We start from the raw sequence: 19612 nt of genomic DNA on the forward strand, positions 1-19612 counted from the left end.
AACATCTAATTCTCCTAATAGCCATACTCCGCATCACTTAACCATACCTTCCATCCTATTACCACACTACAAGTCAGTAGGACTGAAATTCTGCAGAAATTTAAATTGCAAGCTCAACATAAAAACCGAGACAGCTTCTCATAATACACACATTGTATATCTTGTTCACTGTATTTATTTGTTTCATTTTACAGTCTCCATTAGGGGTTTTGAGGTACATAACTTCCCTGTTTCTCAGAAATCCTCTGATCAACGCAACAAATAAGATGCTCATACCCATCTTCGAGACAGCGCTCATGCAGTGGTAAAGAAATATTCAGACTCGAATTTGTGTGAAACAGCTATTCTACTTAAAATAAATTAAAATGCAGAATGAAGGATGGAATAAGGGAGGAAAGAAGCAAAGAACAAGCACAGCTGGACAGAGGGTATTCTGTGTGACTACATAAAGGGAAAAGCATGCGCCGCTAGTCATTTGGAATCTGCTCAATTCCAAACCCAAGGAGACAAAAGGAAGGAAGTCAGAGTTGCAGATATTCAGAAGCAAATTTCCACCTGGGGTTCCCTTGGGGCTTAGAGAGAGGAAGCCTGGATCAGTGGACTGAAAACAACTCTCCAGAAAGCATCTAAATATTGTTACTAAAAGACAAAATGATTGTAACTGACGTACCAAAGCCTTACAGGAATCTTTGCCAAAGAAAAGACTTTTGCCTTCCAAAAAGAACACATCCTTCTGTCCTTTGAAAAACACGTGTCTGCATGTTTAAAACTAAGGTGGTGCGGTGGATGGATCTGGACCTCGGAGATATCAGCTCAAATACCTAGGTGACCATGGGCCAGTTTCCACATCTCAGGCTACTTCACAAGGTAGCTGTGGATATAAAATGTGTGTGTGCGGTGGGGGGACGACGATGACCATTAGTCCTTGAAGAAAGGCTGACTACAAATATAACTGGATGCATTTTTAAAAGCCTGGTACACATAGCAGTTGGGGAGTGGGGAAGAGAAAGAGGAAATGCAATAATCCCATTTATCCCATCATTTATTTAATTCATTTGTATGAATTTCTCCCCAATGGGGACCCAAGGTAGCTTACATCCTTCTCCTCTCCTCCATTTTATCCTTGCAAGAACCCTGTGAGGTAGGTTAGGCTGAAAGAGTGTGACAGGCCCAAGGTCGCCCAGAGAGCTTCCATAGCATGAGTCGGAATTTGAACCTAGGTCTCCCAGATCCTAGCCCAACACTCTTAACCACTACATCACACAGGCGTTCACATTTTTATTCCACTTTTCTTCCATCGTGGACCTCAAGACAGTATACACTGGGTTTAGGGAGGGGCTGTGGCTGAGTGGTAGAGCATCTGCTTGGCAAGCAGGCAGTTCCAGGTTCAATACCCAGCATCTCCACCTAAAAAGATGGAGATGCTGGTAGGTGGCATGAAAGACCACTGCCTGGGATCCCGGAGGGCCACTGCCAGTCTGAATAGGCAATACGGACCTTGATGGACCAAGGGTCTGATTCACTATAAGGCAGCTTCATGTGTGTGTTCCCAGGTGGTTTCCCATCCAGGCACTGAACAGACCTCCTAGGTTTCAGCCTCCTAGGTTTCAGCCTTCCAACTATATCCTGGTACCATGTATGCCACCAGAGAACCCCTAGGAAAAGAGGCAGGGGTACCATAAATGGTGAATAAACAAACATACAGTGCAATTTTCATTTCCTAGGTCCTTATTCTTAATCCTTCATCTCCCTTTATTTATTGACCTGTGAGGTGCATAGTTTGGTGGATGGCATCAAGTGTTTTATCTCCAAGCCCAGCAATACCAGGGGTCAAGCTTCCTGCTATGCCAACCCCCGATCTGACAGCCCTTTTCCCTAACCGGCATGGTGTATGGTATGAATGTCAGACTAGGATCCGGGAGACAAGGGCTGAAATTCACACTCTGCCATAGAAGCTTGCTGGGTGACTTTGAGCCTGTCCCACATTCTCAGCCTAACTTACTTCACAGAGTTCTTGGGAGGATAAAATGGAGGAGATATCAGCCACTTAGGGTCCTGACTGGACGAAAAGGTAGGGTATAAATTAGGTAAATAAATATATGGCCCTGTTCTTGCACAGCCATTAACTATCTAGTGGAGCTTCCAGAAAACATTCTTGGTGAATTGTACTCAGAGGGCTTTAAGTATAAAGTTCAACATACACACAAGTTTACAATACCTTAATTGTAATGTAGTTTTTTAGTGATTTTGACATTTTCACGCTCCCTTTAACATGCAGATGTCCTGTAATGACAAGAGTACATTAACACCTTTTACTGAATCAAAAGGCAAAGAAAAGGAGAAATTTAAGAAGCTGCAAAACAGCAAACACAAAAACATATTCCACTAGTTATGGCCAATCTTTCACCAACTAGTCATGGCCAATCTTGCCAATCTATCAAGAAATAGAGAAGAACTATTCGAGAAGAACAGAGAAATAACATAAGATCTGGTTTTACCAACTAACAATTCTATAATGTGTTTCTTCAAGAGTCTTTTGATTTTAATTTGAACAATTTGCATATTACTGTAAGGAGACAGAAGACTGAGTAATAACTTTGACTAAATATTAACTTCTCATGCCTACTACAGGGCCTCAAAAAAGAAGCATGATTTTTATTTTATTTTCAAATTCCGGACAAAAATGAATACCAATGAGGACTAAATGCTATTGAAACCTATGTGTAGATGACTTACCATACATATGTATTCCACTGTAATATACAGGTGCTAGAAAATCATGACTGACTACTCTCTTTCAAAACACTACACCAAAGACACACAATCATCACACATGAGCATAGAATTCCTACAGAGAGCTTTCTGTGCAAGAAAAGTGCTCTGCGGGAAGAGCTTTTCAGCTTTATTGAACACAATACACTGCTAAAACACACTGTGTAGTTTCAACGTGCAACACCTTCCACAGGTATTTCAAGAAAGGCTGAAAGGAAACATTCTTAAATAAGGTCCCATTAATAAGCTTGCTGAAATTCTGCATTCCATTATGGAACACTGGCAATTTATTTTCTGACAATGAATAATGGGCTATAAATAATTCATTTTAAAAAGGTACATGATAAAAAAAAGAATTCAGTTAATGAATGTAATGCCTTGGCTTTCCATTGCAGTGCGATTGATGTTAAATGAATTAACTACATTCAAGCACTTTGAGCACTAAATGTGCTATATAAAAGATGATGATTATAATGATACATACAAGTATAATCCTAAAAATAGTGGAGTCAAGCTCTTGCTTATTAGGAAAATTCAGAATCCTTCAGTACTCCACTTGTAACACAAATAGGCACCCTGCTTCTTAAACACATTCATTACAAAAACGGTGAAAAAGCATTCATTAGGAATAACTGTTAAACTCTACAAAAGTTAGTAAAAATCTTTTGTATTATGCCAAATGGTTTGTTCTTGCTGATTCATCACAATGACTGTAAAGCCAACATTTTATTTATTTCATCAAGGCAAAAGGAACCAGAAATTGAACTATTGGGATAACTGATCAAGCCAGCGTAGTGTAGTGGTTAAGAGCGGTGGCCTCTGATCTGGAGAACCGGGTTTGATTCCCCACTCCTCCACATGAGCGGCAGACGCTAATCTGGTAAACTGGATTTGTTTCCCCACTCCTCTCCATGAAGCCAGCTGGGTGACCCTGGGCTAGACACACTCTCTCAGTCCCACTTACCTCACAGGGTGTCTGTTGTGGGGAGCCACCCTGGAGAGGCCCTGCTCTGCAAAGTATTCACAACAGCTATTGGTTCAAAAGCAGGGAAGAACACATGAACACATGAAGCTGCCTTGTGCTGAATCAGACCCTTGGTCCATCCAAGTCAGTATTGCCTATTCAGAGGGGCAGTGGCTCTCCAGGGTCTCAGGCAGAGGTCTTTCACATCACCTACTTGCCTAGTCCTTTTAACTGGAGATGCCGGAGATTGAACCTGGGACCTTCTGCGTGCCAAGCAGATGCTCTACCACTGAGCCACAGCATCGGATATGTAGTCCTACTCAAAGAAGAAGAAGAAGAGTTGGTTTTTATATGCTGACTTTCTCTACCACTTAAGGGAGAATCAAACCGGCTTACAATCACCTTCCCTTCCCCTCCCCAGAACAGACACCCTGTGAGGTAGGTGGGGCTAAGAGAGCTGTGACTAGCCCAAGGTCACCTAGCTGGCTTCATGTGAAGGAGTGGGGAAACCAACCCAGTTCACTAGATTAGCCGCTGCCGCTCATGTGGAGGAGTGGGGAATCAAACCCGGTTCTCCAGATCAGAGTCCACCTCTCCAAACCACCGTTCTTAACCAATACACCATGCTGGCCCATCCTGACTTTAACTCCTTTCTGTGGGATGAATATTACTTCTCTCCCTGCCCCAAAATATTTCTGTGCTGTAGCACAGTGGGACACGCAGTGCTTGGCCTCTGGGTATGGCTGGAAGGCACACAAGCCAACAGCCTTACTGAAGCTAAACAGGTCTAAGTCCGATCAGCACCTGGCCAGGGGACCTCCTGGAAACCAGATGCAACAGCTTACACCCCAAGGTCCATAATGGAAGAAAGCTGGGATACAAAATAATAAAATATTAGGCTCCACCCATGAATCAGCCCAACTGCAAAGACTGTCTCTACCTGCTACCTCCTTTCCTGGGAAGACTTTAGCCTCAGATGTTCCACACAATTGGACTCACTGGAATTATAAGCTCTAGGCAAATTTAGATCCCAACCTAGCCGATCAGCAGACTACAGAAGAGGTTTTGGTGTCTCAACAGGAAGATAATGGAAATAAGGAAAGCATTAAAGAGCATTAGTTTCGTTAAATTACCACCATTTTGAATTATTTTCTTTTTATCTGTTTTCCTTTTAAAAAGTGGTACCCTCATGTGCAGTATAGCTGTATGAAAGATGCCCCAGTTGTCAAATAAAAAGGATACTGCTAAAATGCAAAACATCAAAGGCAAAATGTGAAAAGGTTTATTGAACTATAAACCTACCAGTATGTAGAAAATAATTTCCCCATTGCTGGCACTGGTGATAAGCTTCACACTGAGCAATCTCGTTTTCATGATGGGGAAACGCAAGATCTATTCCACCAGTATGGATATCCAAGTGTCGCCCAAAGACTAAACTGTAACAATAACATTCAATAAATTCAGCAGTTCAAGAAACACACACTGGTATCATGGGAATGTTAATAAATGGGCACAGGACCTAACCGTATTCATAATCAGAGCTCCAGATCAGCAGAGACACAAATTGAGGCTAGTAATTCATTCAAAACTCTACAGCATCTTTCCAAACATCATCTGCCAAATGTTAAACAGTTTCTTCTTAGAAGAGACGGCTGCAAATGTCTCTGTGGAGGCCAAGGACTAATGGTGCAATCCTATATGGGGTTACTTCAGTCTAAGAGTTGGATCCTTCACATTTGTTCAATTAGCAGCAGCATCTCAACATGCCTTGCAAAGCAAGAGAAATCCAGATTCCAACTCCAAGTCCATTGATTTAAATGGGCTTTAGATGGAATAACTGTGTAAAGTTGCACTGTGTGGACTCTTGATGCCGCACCGGATACAGTTCAGGTAATGTTCTTCCTACTTTAGGTCTATTTGAGTCAAAGGAATTGTGTGTCTTGTAAACTTCCTCTTTTAAAAAAAAAAAAATGGATGCAGGAGCACTGGTCATTACTTTGCCTGTCATGTACTACAGTGTAAAATGCCCAGAGTTCAAAGAGCAGGTTGGCCTAGGGTGTGAAGGCAGCAGTTGGGCAAAACGCATGTGCTACCCCCCCCTTTTGCACATGTCTGAAGGGCCTGAGGGAATCTGGGCCATTACATCTTCAATGCTGCAGTATTTCTACTGATGTCTAAAAACTGTAGCCTTATCCTGTAAGAGTTTAACCAAAGGAAACAAGCAACTCAATGGTAGCAGCAGCCATTTCTAATGTCCAGGCTATCTAATGGGGTTACCGCACTTGTATTCCCACCGCTGTATTAAGAGTTTGAAAACGTTATAAAAAATACTGTTCGCACTTTGTTTGGCCCCTTTAGCTGTGAAGACGTCTTCCAACCATTTATAAGCTGTGGTATCCAAAAACCCTTTTAAAGCGATGTTTTTTACAACATTTTCAAACTCTTAATACATCGCTGGGAATACAAAGTGCGGTAACCCAATAAGGAAAACAAGCAGTTTGTATATTGGTCTGAAACTGGAGCTGGGGTGACAACCTAGTCCTGACCGCCACTCTTTAACTCACCACATCCAGTTACATTTATTGCAAAGCTGACAACTATGCCTGGTTTGCTTGTTTCTTGCGGATTAAGGCATTTGTATATATTGGAGCCCTGTGGCGCAGAGTGGTAAACTGCAGTACTGCAGTCCAAGCTCTGCTCACGACCTGAGTTTGATCCTGACAGAAGTCGGTTTCAGGCAGCCGGCTCAAGGTCGACTCAGCCTGCCGTCCTTCCAAGGTCGGTCAAATGAGTACCCAGCTTGCTGGGGGTAAAGGGAAGATGACTGGGGAAGGCCCTGGCAAACCACCCCGTAAACCAAGTCTGCCTAGGAAACGTCGGGATGTGACATCACCCCATGGGTCAGGAATGACCCGGTGCTTGCACAGGGGACCTTTACCTTTTTACCTTTATATAACGGAGGCCTCGCAAAAAAGGCTTCCTAATTAGAACTCCTTACATCAGGGATGGGGAACCTCCGGCCCGGGGGCCGTATGTGGCCCCCGAGGACATTTTTTGTGGCCCTCGGGAGCTCCGGGGTCCTGCCGTGGAGGCGGGGCACAGGGCGGCCCTCCCCGAGGGTGCTCCTAGAGCCGCAGCTTACAGGGGCGCTGCAGCGCCCTTTGGACCTCCTCTCGCAGACTGTTGGCTGTTGGTTGGCGAGAGGGGAAGGGGAGGGACACTTCCCCCAAGGCTGCCCCCTACAGCAGCAGCATGCAGGAACGCTGTGGCACATTGTAAGCCCCTCTCGCTGCCTGTCAGCTGTTGAGCGGTGAGAGGGAGGGGGGAGAGGCCGGAGGCTCCCAGCGGCATGCGTGCGGGAGCCGATTGGTCTTCTGGGGGGCCTTTTGTGGACTCTGGAGGGGAGGGCATGGAGGGCATGGAGACTAGGGCCTGGTTGAGCGGGGCTCCGTGCGCCACCGGGTGTGTGTGGGCGGGGGAGGCGGGGAGGCTGGGGCCCGGTCGTGCGGGGCCAGCATGCACGGGTGTGTGTGTGGGGAGAAGGCTTTTCTCTCTTCCTCTTTTTCTGTCACTCTTTCTCCTTTCTCTCCCTCTTTCTCTGTCTTTCTTTGTCTCCCTCTGTCCTTTTCTTTCTTTCTCCCCCTCTTTCCAATTCTTTCTCCCTTTCTCTCTCTTTCTCCCTCCCTTTTCCTCTTTCTCTGTTTTCCTTCCTCCCTTGCCGATTGACTGCGGGCTGCACCCCCCTGGCATCTCGTTTGCTCGGGCCCACCGCTGGCTGCCCTCCCGCCTGGAAGGGGGGAGCGGGGGCGCCCTGCAGTCCTTCTGTGTGTGGCCTCCCCTGGGGTTGCCAACCTCCAGGTGGTGGCTGGAGACCTGGCAACCCTAGCCTCTCCCCCCCGGGAGATCTACACCTGGTATGGCCCCCGAATGATGTTATAAATGTGCAAATGGCCCTTGGCAGGAAAAAGGTTCCCCACCCCTGCCTTACATACTCCTATGCTGCTGAACTGAACATCCAGCATGAAAGGGTAGAGGAAGGCACTGCCAGGTTTGTGCACAGTATGCATAAATCAGATGCTTGCCTGTTTGCTACCGAACAGTGCTTCCCTTTTACTTTCATCTTATTTGCTGCTGCAAGCGCATGGAATACAGAAGGCGTTGACTTCATATAAGCCTCTCTCTTTCCACTGTGGTCTTCCAGAAGACCTAAAACACACTGCAAGCTAAAAGTCAAGGATCATTGATCTGGCTCCACCAGGTGTAGCAGGTGTATTTTTGGCTCCAACAGGATGTTACATGTATTTCAGCATATTGCAGCAACAACAAAATATATTGGTGCTTATTTGTTATCTGAGAAGAACCCCCAGACTGCTGTTGCTATTAATTTGGGGTTAATCGTTTTGACCAACGGCTTCCCTTGGTCAAGCGAGAGAACTGTCCACCCTAGCTTGAAAAGCAGCAAGATTAGAGACGCCCAAGAAAAACCACCTGGATATTGTGGAGCACTCAATGTGCCAGCCAGGTCTTCCTTTTCCCCAGGGAGAATCCCAGCACATTTCTTGAGGTTTGGCTGCCTTCCAAAGAGCAAAATCCTTCACATGACGCTTATCGCTTTCAACAGCTGATAATAAAAGGAGACGTATTAATTAGGGGTGTGCAAAAAAATGGATAAAATTCAGATTTGAGTCTAAAGCAAAGCTTCTTAAACTGTGGGTCACGACCCCTTATTTGGCTAACTGAAAAGGGATGCTACCTCACACCCAGCAGATCTAACTTACCTGAGGAATATTACCATATTACAGCTATCATATGAAGTAAAGACATTCAAACTCACCACAGAAGTCAACAAACAGCATTAACATACCCAGTTCTTCTTGAGCATCAAGAGAAATATGTCTCAGTTTTCCATATCTGTCTCCCCGAGAAAGGATGTCAAAATAAACATTACCTGTTGAAAATAAACAATTATTTTATAAAGATGGAAGATATTTGGTTTATAGAATCATAGTTGGAAGGAACCACCAGGGTCATCTAGTCCAACCCCCTGCACAATGCAGGAAATTCACAACTACCTCCCCACCCACACGCACCCAGTGACCCCCTACTCCATGCCCAGAAGATGGCCAAGATGCCCTCTTTCTCATCATCTGCTTAAGGTCATAGAATCAGCATTGCTGACAGATGGCCATCTAACCTCCTCTTAAAAACCTCCAGGGAAGGAGAGCTTACCACCTCCCGAGGAAGCCTGTTCCACTGAGGAACCACTCTGTTAGAAACTTCTTCCTAATGTGCCACAGTCTATAAATGCTCTCATGCTTACACATCCATACCAACCAATACATTATCACACGCTCGCATCCACAGAGCAGAAGTACCATACCAGCCCTGCAGTAAGTATGTATCATGAGCAGGCTGAACATCACAACATCTACTGACACTACTTTGACCATCCACAGAAGCTGCCAGAACTCATGGCTAGGAGATGCAAACCTGTGGCACCGTGTTCCTTGCACAACCAGCATGGATTAACAGCAACCACTGCCTGGGTACTGTAAACGGGAAAGTGTTTATAGACAAGACACAAAAAAAGGTGGAGTCACTTCAGAGCAGGGAGGTACTGATTGTGCCCATAATGAGTAACATGGGCAACAGGGTTAGTCCAATAATGTTTCCTTAAACTACAGTTCTGCTTCGGAACAACGGAGGTTGTTAACATAGAAGATATTGTTAAAAACTGTTTCTGTATTTTCTCCTGTTTCCGGCACCTCTTCCCAGAGACAACGAGTCCTGCTAACCTTAAACCCTGGCCAGGTTTCAGCAGGGAGAGATGGGGGAGATCAAAGCAGAAGGGTTCAGAATTAGAAAAAGCTGTAACTATTTAAGTACATGGTGACGGTGGCAAGAGTGAAATATGTGGCAAAATGAAAGCAGAAATATACCCAGATTTAGACGAATGGATTAACAATTTAACGAAGGACACAACTATGGCAAAGCTAACATCTCTTATACATAATAGATCAATTTCAGCATTTCAGGAAAAATGGAATATTTTCTTTAATTATATAGCTAAAAATTAAAACAATAAGAGAGATTTAGGTAATAAAAATATTTAGGTAATATACGTATAATAATACGTACGTTGTCGGATATGAAATATATATTTGAGATTGCTGCTGCTTGCAGGCTCTGACCTCCAGCGGGGATCTGATCTGCACTACTGTATTTTTTGGGTTCGGGTTTAATAAACCTGAAAATGTTTGATTCTTTTGAAAAGGCTGAATCAAATATATTTGGCTTTTCAGATTTTTCAAAAAAATCCGGATTTATTAAATCCAATCCTGAAAAATACCAGGGGAAAAGAGAGCTGCACAGCCCTAGTCAACAACTAATATACATTCAACTATAACAAAGAGGCAATATTAAACTTGTGCTGTTCAGCTACCAATATTTACGCTGTTTGCTACTTAAACAGACCAGCTGTATTTAAGTTGATCTAAAAAATAATAATTATCAGATGCACAAACATTTCAAACACACCACTAACCACTGATTGTATTATTTGGAAAGCTTACCTTTGGAGGTTGAATAACCATGTCCACTGGTAACCAACTGCTGTATAAAAGCAATGATCTGAGGAATATTTTCAGTTACTCTCATATATATCGTAGGAGGAAGAACCTTAAGGAAGGGGAAAAATCAGTAACTTTGCTTTACATCTGATTAATCAAGACTATCAGGAGCATGTTTAAGTAGTATCAGTGCAACACAATAACATCTTTCTAAGAAAATACCAACTTGAAAGCAACTTGCTGATTCTCAACTACTTCAATCCTATGCCCACTTATCTGGTACCACTGAACAAAGTGGGATAAATATGCATAGAATTGAGTGACATGAAATGGATAGCCCAGGCTAGCCTGAATTTTGTCAGATCTCAGAAGCTAAGCAGGGTCAGCCTTGGTTAGTACTTGGTTGGAAAACCACTAGGAAAGTCCAGGGTTGCTACGCGGAGGCAGGCAATGGCAGGTCACCTCAGAATGTCTCTTGCCTTGAAAGTCTTACAGCTGCAATTTGACAACATTTTCCACAACCAGGATTGGGTTGTACAGCTTCCGTCCATACCTAAACATGCCTATTTGGAAGCAAACCCTACTGAAACAGGTGCAACTCAGTTCTGAGGAAACACAGTTTGGTTTGGCCTCCAAGTCTACACTCTTCAAATCCTTTGTCACAAATGAGGCCTACTGAAGTACTACTATATTCAAAAATATTTCCAAACGATAGCAAAAAGGTATTAATGTTTCATGGCTTGTGGTAGATTTTGTTGCAAGGCAGGATGTGGGAGGGAGGGCATCTTGGCCATCTTCTGGGCATGGAGTAGGGGTCACTGGGGGGTGGGAGGTAGTTGTGAGTTTCCTGCATTGTGCAGGGGGCTGGACTAGATGACCCTGGTGGTCCCTTCCAACTCTATGATTCTACGTCTGAGCCAATGAAATCACTTCAGCTCCACAGACTTCCAAGATGTATCTCATTACATAAGCCTCACCTACAACTCTCATCCAAAACTACTATACTTGGCAAGCCATTCATAGATTAAATAATACCAGGTCACAGGGGTAGACCATATGCAGCCTGCTGTGACCCTGGTGTTAGACTTGTATTTGTATTAAGTGTGGCCTTTGCTGGACTATGTTTTTGTCATGCAGTGCCATCCTAAGCAGAGTTAAACTCTTCTAAGCCCACTGACTTCAATAGACTTAGGGCATAACTCTGCTTAGGATGGCTCTGATGGATTCTTAAGTGCTTCCACCCATTTCAAGTCATGCAACGTTGATATGACCAGTGCAACAATATCACACCATCACAAAAAGAACACAAAACTGTAACCAAAACTACTGTGAATAAATTATGTGCAAAGTTCCAGTGGGGAAAAAGCTTACCAGGCCAAAGACAAGACCTTCCTAAAACTAAATTTTAAATTACTCTATTTTTCACATTAGCAAAAATGCTTCACATTCAAAGCTAAAGTATAAATATCTTTACCTTTAACGCCTCCATGTCTTGCTTAAAGTCTTCCTCATAAAAGCGGGCAAGCATCACTGGTGATATATTCATCTATAACAAAGAGGCACAGTGCTTAAAACTTACACTTAAACTATTATTTTTTTAAATACCACAACATTATCAGGACTAATGGCTAAGCAGAACACAAGAAAGGAATCCAAGGGAAAAGCCAAGAAGCCTCATCAATTGCTACACTGATGTGTGTAAGCATTCTACTTGCCGGAGGAAAACCCTTTCATCTGAAATCTGCCTGCATTGCAAATATAAAATTAAAACATTTCCAGCGTGGTGCAGTGGTTAAGAGCGGTGGTTTGGAGAGGTGGAGTCTGATCTGGAGAACCGGGTTTGATTCCCCACTCCTCCACATGAGCGGCAGAGGCTAATCTGGTGAACTGGATTTGTTTCCCCACTCCTACACGTGAAGCTAGCTGGGTGACCTTGGGCTAGTCACAGCTCTCTCTGAGCTCTCTCAGCCCCACCTACCTCACAGGGCATCTGTTGTGGGGAGAGGAAGGGAAGGTGATTGTAAGCTGGTTTGAGTCTCCCTTAAATGGTAGAGAAAGTCGGCATATAAAAACCAATTCTTCTTCTTCAAAATAAAAGGGCTATTAAATATCTTGGTTCTTGTAGGTTATCCGGGCTGTGTGACCGTGGTCTTGGTATTTTGGTCACACAGCCCGGATAACCTACAAGAACCAATGAACTCTGACAGTGAAAGCCTTCGACAATATTAAATACCTTGTTTTACCAAATTATTATAAAGAAAGAAAGACAGATGTGTTACGGTAACTAGAGCTTTCCTTGCAATCACGAAGGTTCCTTGAGACACTCTAGATATTAGACTACTGCAATGCACCATACATTGATCTCCCCTCAAAATCAATTTGGAAAGTCCAGTTGGTGCAGAAAGCCAGAGCTCAGCTATTATTGGAAGCTAGATGGAGCATGCATATTACTTCAATTCTACAGTTGCTCCACTGACTGCCTATCAGTTACCAGGAACAATTTAAGGTACTACCACATACAAAGCCCTTCACGACCTTGAACCCTCATATCTGTGAGATCGCTTCTCCCCCTATACTCCACCACGACAGCTTCAATCACTGGAGCAGGGTCTTTTTCAGGTGCCAACTTGCAAATAGGCAAAATCAATTAACTGCCCGTGCATATGCCTTCTCCACCATGGCCACCTTGTGGAACGGCCTGCCTGAGGTCAGGAAGGCTCTCACTCTCGCGGTTTTCCGCAAACCATGCAAAACTGAATTATTCAAGAGAACTTTTCTATTCAGGCAGGCAACAGAGTCTCACTGTACTAAATGATTCACAAAGTTACTTAGAAAAATTATTAAGGACCTCAGGTCTACACTGTGTAAAGCTTGCTGAAATTAGGATTCTACTATGGAATTTTGCACTATTTAATGTGCCATATTTATACTTTGCTTCAGTTCTTAGACATCTGGTTGGTTCTACAACCCTAATCCTATTGCATTGTTTACTGAATGTCCTATCTGTCAATTTTATTGACTCACTCTGTGTAGTTCGCCTGGAGTCCATGAGAAAGGCGGGCTACAGATAACAATTTTTAAATCATTTACAGAAAAGAATAGGCCGTTAAAATAGACTACCAGAATGCAAGGGAGGGAACACCAAAGATATTCTATCAAACGCAAACATATAACATATTTAGAGGGCCCAGTGAAACAGGATGAAAATGTTTACCTCTTCAGATGAGAGCAAGGAGCATTTCCCTCCCTCTGAATAGGTTTCCTGATGATACAACATACAGTGAGGGGGAAAAGTATTTGATCCCCTGCTGAATTTGCCTGTTTGCCCTCTGACAAAGAAATGACCAGTCCATAATTTTAATGGTAGGTCTATTGTAGCTGTGAGAGACAGAATAACAACAGAAAAAAAACCCAGAAGACAAAAGTCAGAGATTGATGTGCATTATAATGAGTGAAATAAGTATTTGATCCCTTTGCAAAAGATGACTTAGTACTTGGTGGCAAAAACCCTTGTTGGCAATTACAGAGGTCAGACGTTTCTTGTAGGTGGCCACCAGGTTTGCACACATCTCAGGAGGTATTTTGTCCCACTCCTCTTTGCAGCTCCTCTCCAAGTCAGTAAGATTTCGAGGCTGATGTGTAGCTACTCTAACCCTCAGCTCCCTCTACAGATTTTTGATGGGATTAAGGTCTGGAGACTGGCTAGGCCACTCCAGGACCTTAATGTGCTTCTTCTTGAGCCACTCCTTTGTTGCCTTGGCTGTGTGTTTTGGGTCATTGTCATGCTGGAATACCCATCCTCGACCCATTTTCAATGCCCTGGCTGAGGGAAGGAGGTGCTCACCCAAGAGTTGACGATACATGGTCCCGTCCATCATCCCTTTGATGAGGTGGTGTCCTGTCCCCTTAGCAGAAAAACACCCCCAAAGCATAATATGTCCCCCTCCATGTTGGACGGTGGGGATGGTGTTCTTGGGGTCGTAGGCAGCATTCCTCCTCCTCCAAACACGGAGAGTTGAGTTGATGCCCAAGAGCTCAATTTTGGTCTCATCTGACCACAACACTTTCACCCAGTTCTCCTCTGGGTCATTCAGATATGCATTGGCAAACTGCAGACGGGCCTGTACATGTGCTGTTTTGAGCAAGGGGACCTTGCAGGCTCTGCAAAATCTCAGTCCTTCACGGCGTAGTGTGTTACCAACTGTTTTCATGGTGACTATGGTCCCAGCTGCCCTGAGATCATTGACAAGTTCCCCCCGTGTAGTTCTGGGCTGCTTCATCACCGTTCTCATGATCATTGCAACTCCACGAGATGAGATCTTGCATGGAGTCCCAGACCGAGGGAGGTTGACAGTTAGGGTTAGGGTTGTCACCTTCTCACCAAGCTGCTTGGCAATAGTCTTGTAGCCCAGTCCAGCCTTGTGCAGGTCTACAATCTTGTCCCTGACATCCTTGGACAGCTCTTTGGTCTTGGTCATGGTGGCTAGTTTGGAATCTGATGGATTGCTTCTGTCAACAGCAGAACCCTAACCCTAATCTGGCTGGTTGATAGGGGATCAAATACTTATTTCACTCATTATAATGCACATCAATCTCTGACTGTTGTCTTCTGGGTTTCTGGGGGTTTTCCTGTTGTTATTCTGTCTCTCACAGCTACAATAAACCTACCATTAAAATTATGGACTGGTCATTTCTTCATCACAATTGATGCTTACTGTGATAGCAACGTATGGCTGAATAAGGACTATATAACTTATAGGAACATGATGGATAAACAAAGGGAAATAAAAAAACTAGGCAAACACTTAAAGAAGAAAGAATATTCCGTGTACCATCAAATAGCTTCAAAATTGAAAGAACAAATAACAAAAGATGGTGGATATTTAAGAAAGAAGACGACTTTTGAATAACTAATTACTGGAAATTAGGGAAATTTTATAAATTGTTATTGCAATATGATACTGAAACAGAGCAAATAAAGGACTGGATAAAATGGGTGCAAAATTTGGGAGGAAATACACATATGAGTCAGTGGGAGAACCTTTGGACTAAGGAAATAGTTTACAGAATGTCAAATATTACGAGAGAATTGGTATAAAATGTTCTTCAGATGGTATATTACACCTAAAGATATAGCAAAAGTTATTAAAGACTTTAACGGGAAATCTTGGAAGTGTTATAACAGATGCAACATTTTATCATATGTGGTGGACATGTAAGAAAGCAAGAAAATATTGGACAATGATACATTATGAAATGCAAAAGATATTAAAATTTAAGTTTGCATTGGATCCAAAAATGTAATTTTAAATAGTAAGCTCCACGTATATTGTAATATTATGATTGCTTATGTTTTAATGTTTGTATGCTTATGTGTTTGTGTTCAAAAATCAAATTAATTTTTTTTAAAAAATAGACACTGTATGTAAATAACGTTAACGGTAATGTTTCAGTAACTCATCCACTTACCTCATTAGCTCTTTTAATTATTTTGTCATCTATGTCTGTGATCCCCATCACCATGACTACTTCCTTTCCAAATATCTTGGTTATTATCCTTCGAATAATATCAAACTTAACATAAGAGCTGGAAAAAGTGCAAGTGTGTTAAAGAAAATATAAAATTCATCAAGTCACATTAAAGTACTACAGACCAACAATTATCAAAATCTTTGGATGCTGGGAATAGTAACCTGCATGTAGTAATACGTCCCAAAAGTCTTGTGGCATTGTAAACATTTATTGTGAGTTCTGTGGATTAGAGTCCACTTCATCAAATGCACGTACTATTAACCTAAACTGGTAAATTGTTTTATATTTTCTTCCACACACATGTCTGGAGAGTGTGAACAGCAGCTAATTAATCACTAAGAGCCCATTCCTGAGTGGAGGAGTGCCTTGTTGACCTTCTTCCTGCATTCCATATGGGTGAAAATCCCAATGGGGAAGCAGCCATTTTCTCAAATATTCTCCTAGATCCATGGAATTTCAAAGTTAAACGTTACATAAGTCAGGTGGCCCTCTGCTTTTAAGCTTATGCAACCCTACTGAATTCTAATGGCTCATTCCTAATAGCTGGCAGCTCAAGGATTGCAAGCCGACCAGGACTGCTCCTTGCCAGGAACTGCACATGGTCCTTTGCCCACAGCATCTCTGATGAATGTAAGAGCACTAAGACTTGCACAGTGTGCTTGCACAGTGGTCATCTTGCAGTGACATAATCAAGGGACGAAGAAGAAGAGTTGGTTTTTATATGCCGACTTTCTCCACCACTTCAGGAAGAATCAAACCGGCTTACAATCACCTTTCCTTCCCCTCCCCGCAACAGATACCCTGTGAGGTAGGCGGGCTGAGACAGCTCTCAGAGCTGTGACTAGCCAAAAGTCACTCAGCTGGCTTCATGTGTAGGAGAGGGGAAACTAATACAGTTCACTCGATTAGCGTCCGCTGCTCATGTGGAGGAGTGGGGAATCAAACCCGGTTCTCCAGATGAGAGTCCACCACTCCAAACCACCACTTGTAACCACTACACCACAGTGGCTCTTACATCTGATTCGAGAAGGCACTCCTTGAATAATGCTCTTAGTTATACAGTCAGGCTAACCAATTAGATTCAGTTCAAGAGGGTTGGGGATTGAACCTTCCTTCTCTTCCATGCAGATGACACAAAGAACAAGATGAAATTTTAAAAATGCAGACCAGCAGTTTCACAAGATAGAGAAGTGTGCTATCCCATGACCTGATCCTTATTTCTCCACACATCACAGTAAAAGGGAGGAGTAATACCTATAAACAACCAATTGCTATGTTTTGTAGCCTTTCTGGTTTCCTCTTTGCAAAACAGTTCAGCAGGCCAGATCACAAGGGGAAAACAGCAAGTGTTGTACTAGCCTGAACGCTGTCTTTTTCTAGCTTGGCTTTTAACACTGTGCTGCCAACTGAAACCTGTCAACTGTACATTTCCCTTTTCTACACAGGGTTGGATACTGACAGTGAAATGAATGCTGACTTTTCTCCATTCCCCTTTTCTGATGGATGAGGAAGAGATGACCGTTCACCCTTTTCCCAAACCCAAGCCCCCTTACCCAAATACCTATTAGTACACATGGGTCCCATGATTCCACTTTCTAGACACTGGAATGGACTGTAGGGCAAAGGGACCACAGCCATCTGCTGATGGTGCTCCGGATCCAGCCCACAGGTTGCTTTCACGTACTAACACCGCAACGAATTTTCGTGTCAGCTCTACCTGTCTGGGTTTCATCATCTAAAAGTGCATAAACGTCCACAAACGTAAGAACCACTAAAAGCCAAGAACCCATAAGAACTGAAATAGAGCAGCAAACAAACCAGAGTGCTGGGTTATCGATATGGGGAAATCCAGCATCAGATCCCTGCTTAGTGATGCATTTCATTGGGTGGTCTTGAGCAAGTCAATTTAGCTGAGCCATACTTCCCTACCTTGCATTATTGTTTTATTTACTTTAATCATTTTTATCCACAGCTAATTAGCTAAACATTTTAAGGCAGTGTTTGTTTTAAAAAATTCAAAACAATAAAATTATTGGCATTAAAACAACAGCAGGGGGAAAAAATAAAAGTACAACAGTGACAGGTGCAAATAGTTAATTTTAAAAAGCAAAAGCATTGGGTAATAAGTAAACAGCAACAAGGTCAAAGCAGCAAGCTACTGAACAGAAGTTGCAGTGATATAAAATATATAAAAGCCAGGATGAATCAGGTGCACCCCAAACTGAACAGGCTTAGCACCAGTGTCCATTGTGCAACCAAAACGTAATAGCAGCAAAAGTTGTGTCTCTCATGACGTTATTTCAGACAGGTGGAGCACACAGAACAGGACAAGGTACTGCTCCCAGCTCTTTGGAGAAAGACTTAGCTACAACTAAAACGAAGAAAATTTGTGCCACGAAATCCCTAGTGGGTTAGAAAAGAATGTGCTTCCTTCATCTTTCGCACCTTAGCAAGAGGCATGGGGCACTTCATGATAAAGGTGTCTTAGGTTAGAGTTAAGAATGTTTTTACTTGGGGAGTCCCAGCAGAAAGATTGTTCTTGACTTTCTGATTGAGGTCAAAATGACCCATCATATTCTGGATCTCAGGGAGATACTTTCTCCAAGTCAGCTTCCCATCTTCTCCACATCTCACTTGGGTGCATTTAACTAGATTTATGGCTCATCCTGAAAGCATCCAACAGACTACACTTCACTTACTTTCACTGTGTGTGCTTGATAGAGCGTATTTTAAGTAATACGATTAACCAGTGCTAATATACACGAAACCCGAGGCTGGCTTGTGGAATAGTTTTCAGTACAAGTAAACAAACTCAAACTTACCAAGCATGCCCAAGGTGTGCATGGTCATACACCGTCGGCCCACAGCTATACCTGTGAACAAAATTGAAATGTAGTGAGAAAGTCACAGAGATACTTTGCTTTCGGTGACACAACGTGATGTACAATTTCAAGAGGCTAATCAACTGCTCTGCCAGCTGGATTAGTGGAATAAAATGGATATCGGTGCTGGGACTTGCTACGAGCACTCCCAAAGGGAGGACAATTGGGGAGGGGGAGGCACACTAATTTTGGAACACTTTACAAGCCCTGCAAAGTTGCTGGCTCAAGTATTAAAATGGGAGATCAGCACCACACAAGGGATTGTGTCAGGGGATGCAAGGCTAGAACCAAGAGCTATCCAGAACAAGAGCAGGAGAAGGAAGAAGAGGAGGAGAAGAAGGGTTGGTTTTTATATGCCGACTTTCTCTACCACTTAAGGCAGAATCAAACCAGCTTACAATCACCTTTCCCTTCCCCTCCCCACAACAGACACCTTCTGAGGTAGGTAGGGCTGAGAGCTCTATCAGAGCTGTAACCCTGGATATCTTCAGAAAGTCCAAAGATGTTTGATGCATGGAGTGTGAGAAGCATGAATCAAGATAAGCTTGAACTTGTAAAACGCTTAGATATTTCAATCCTGGGACTATATCAGAGCTGTAACTAGCCCAAGGTCACCCAGATGGCTTCATGTGCCGCTCCACTAGGCTTGACCTCCTCGGCCCAAGCAAAGATTCCTCAAATCAGGATTTTTGATACACAAGTGGCAAAAAAGTCCTGGAGTGGACCTGCAGCCTAGTTTGCCCTTGCCTGGTCATCAGAACAGAATTCCCTGTGACTGTTTCTTGATCAGAGCTACCAAGAATTCTGTGTCTGCTGGCTTTGATTCCAGAGGTGTCTGTGCCCAGGGCTTACTCCTTGACACATTTCTTCCAATTCATCCTTGGCATAATTTC

At 43.2% G+C, this 19612-nt stretch overlaps 1 protein-coding gene across 1 annotated transcript in view; it reads right to left on the reverse strand.

Annotated features, from left to right (window-relative positions):
• CARS2 (cysteinyl-tRNA synthetase 2, mitochondrial) overlaps positions 1-18705 on the reverse strand; it is a 31351-nt gene extending 12646 nt beyond the window's left edge. Inside the window, exons 1-8 of the mRNA XM_056861974.1 lie at positions 18660-18705; positions 15775-15892; positions 11780-11851; positions 10309-10414; positions 8601-8684; positions 8225-8357; positions 5039-5172; positions 2219-2283 (exon numbers count right to left, since the gene is read on the reverse strand). Of these exons, the coding sequence (XP_056717952.1) occupies positions 2219-2283; positions 5039-5172; positions 8225-8357; positions 8601-8684; positions 10309-10414; positions 11780-11851; positions 15775-15828 (648 nt within the window). The 5' untranslated portion in view covers positions 15829-15892; positions 18660-18705. The remainder of the gene's footprint in view (positions 1-2218; positions 2284-5038; positions 5173-8224; positions 8358-8600; positions 8685-10308; positions 10415-11779; positions 11852-15774; positions 15893-18659) is intronic.
• Between the last annotated feature and the right edge of the window lie 907 nt (positions 18706-19612).

The sequence above is a fragment of the Euleptes europaea genome, chromosome 16 (genome assembly GCF_029931775.1).
Source record: "Euleptes europaea isolate rEulEur1 chromosome 16, rEulEur1.hap1, whole genome shotgun sequence".
Lineage (NCBI taxonomy): Eukaryota > Metazoa > Chordata > Lepidosauria > Squamata > Sphaerodactylidae > Euleptes > Euleptes europaea.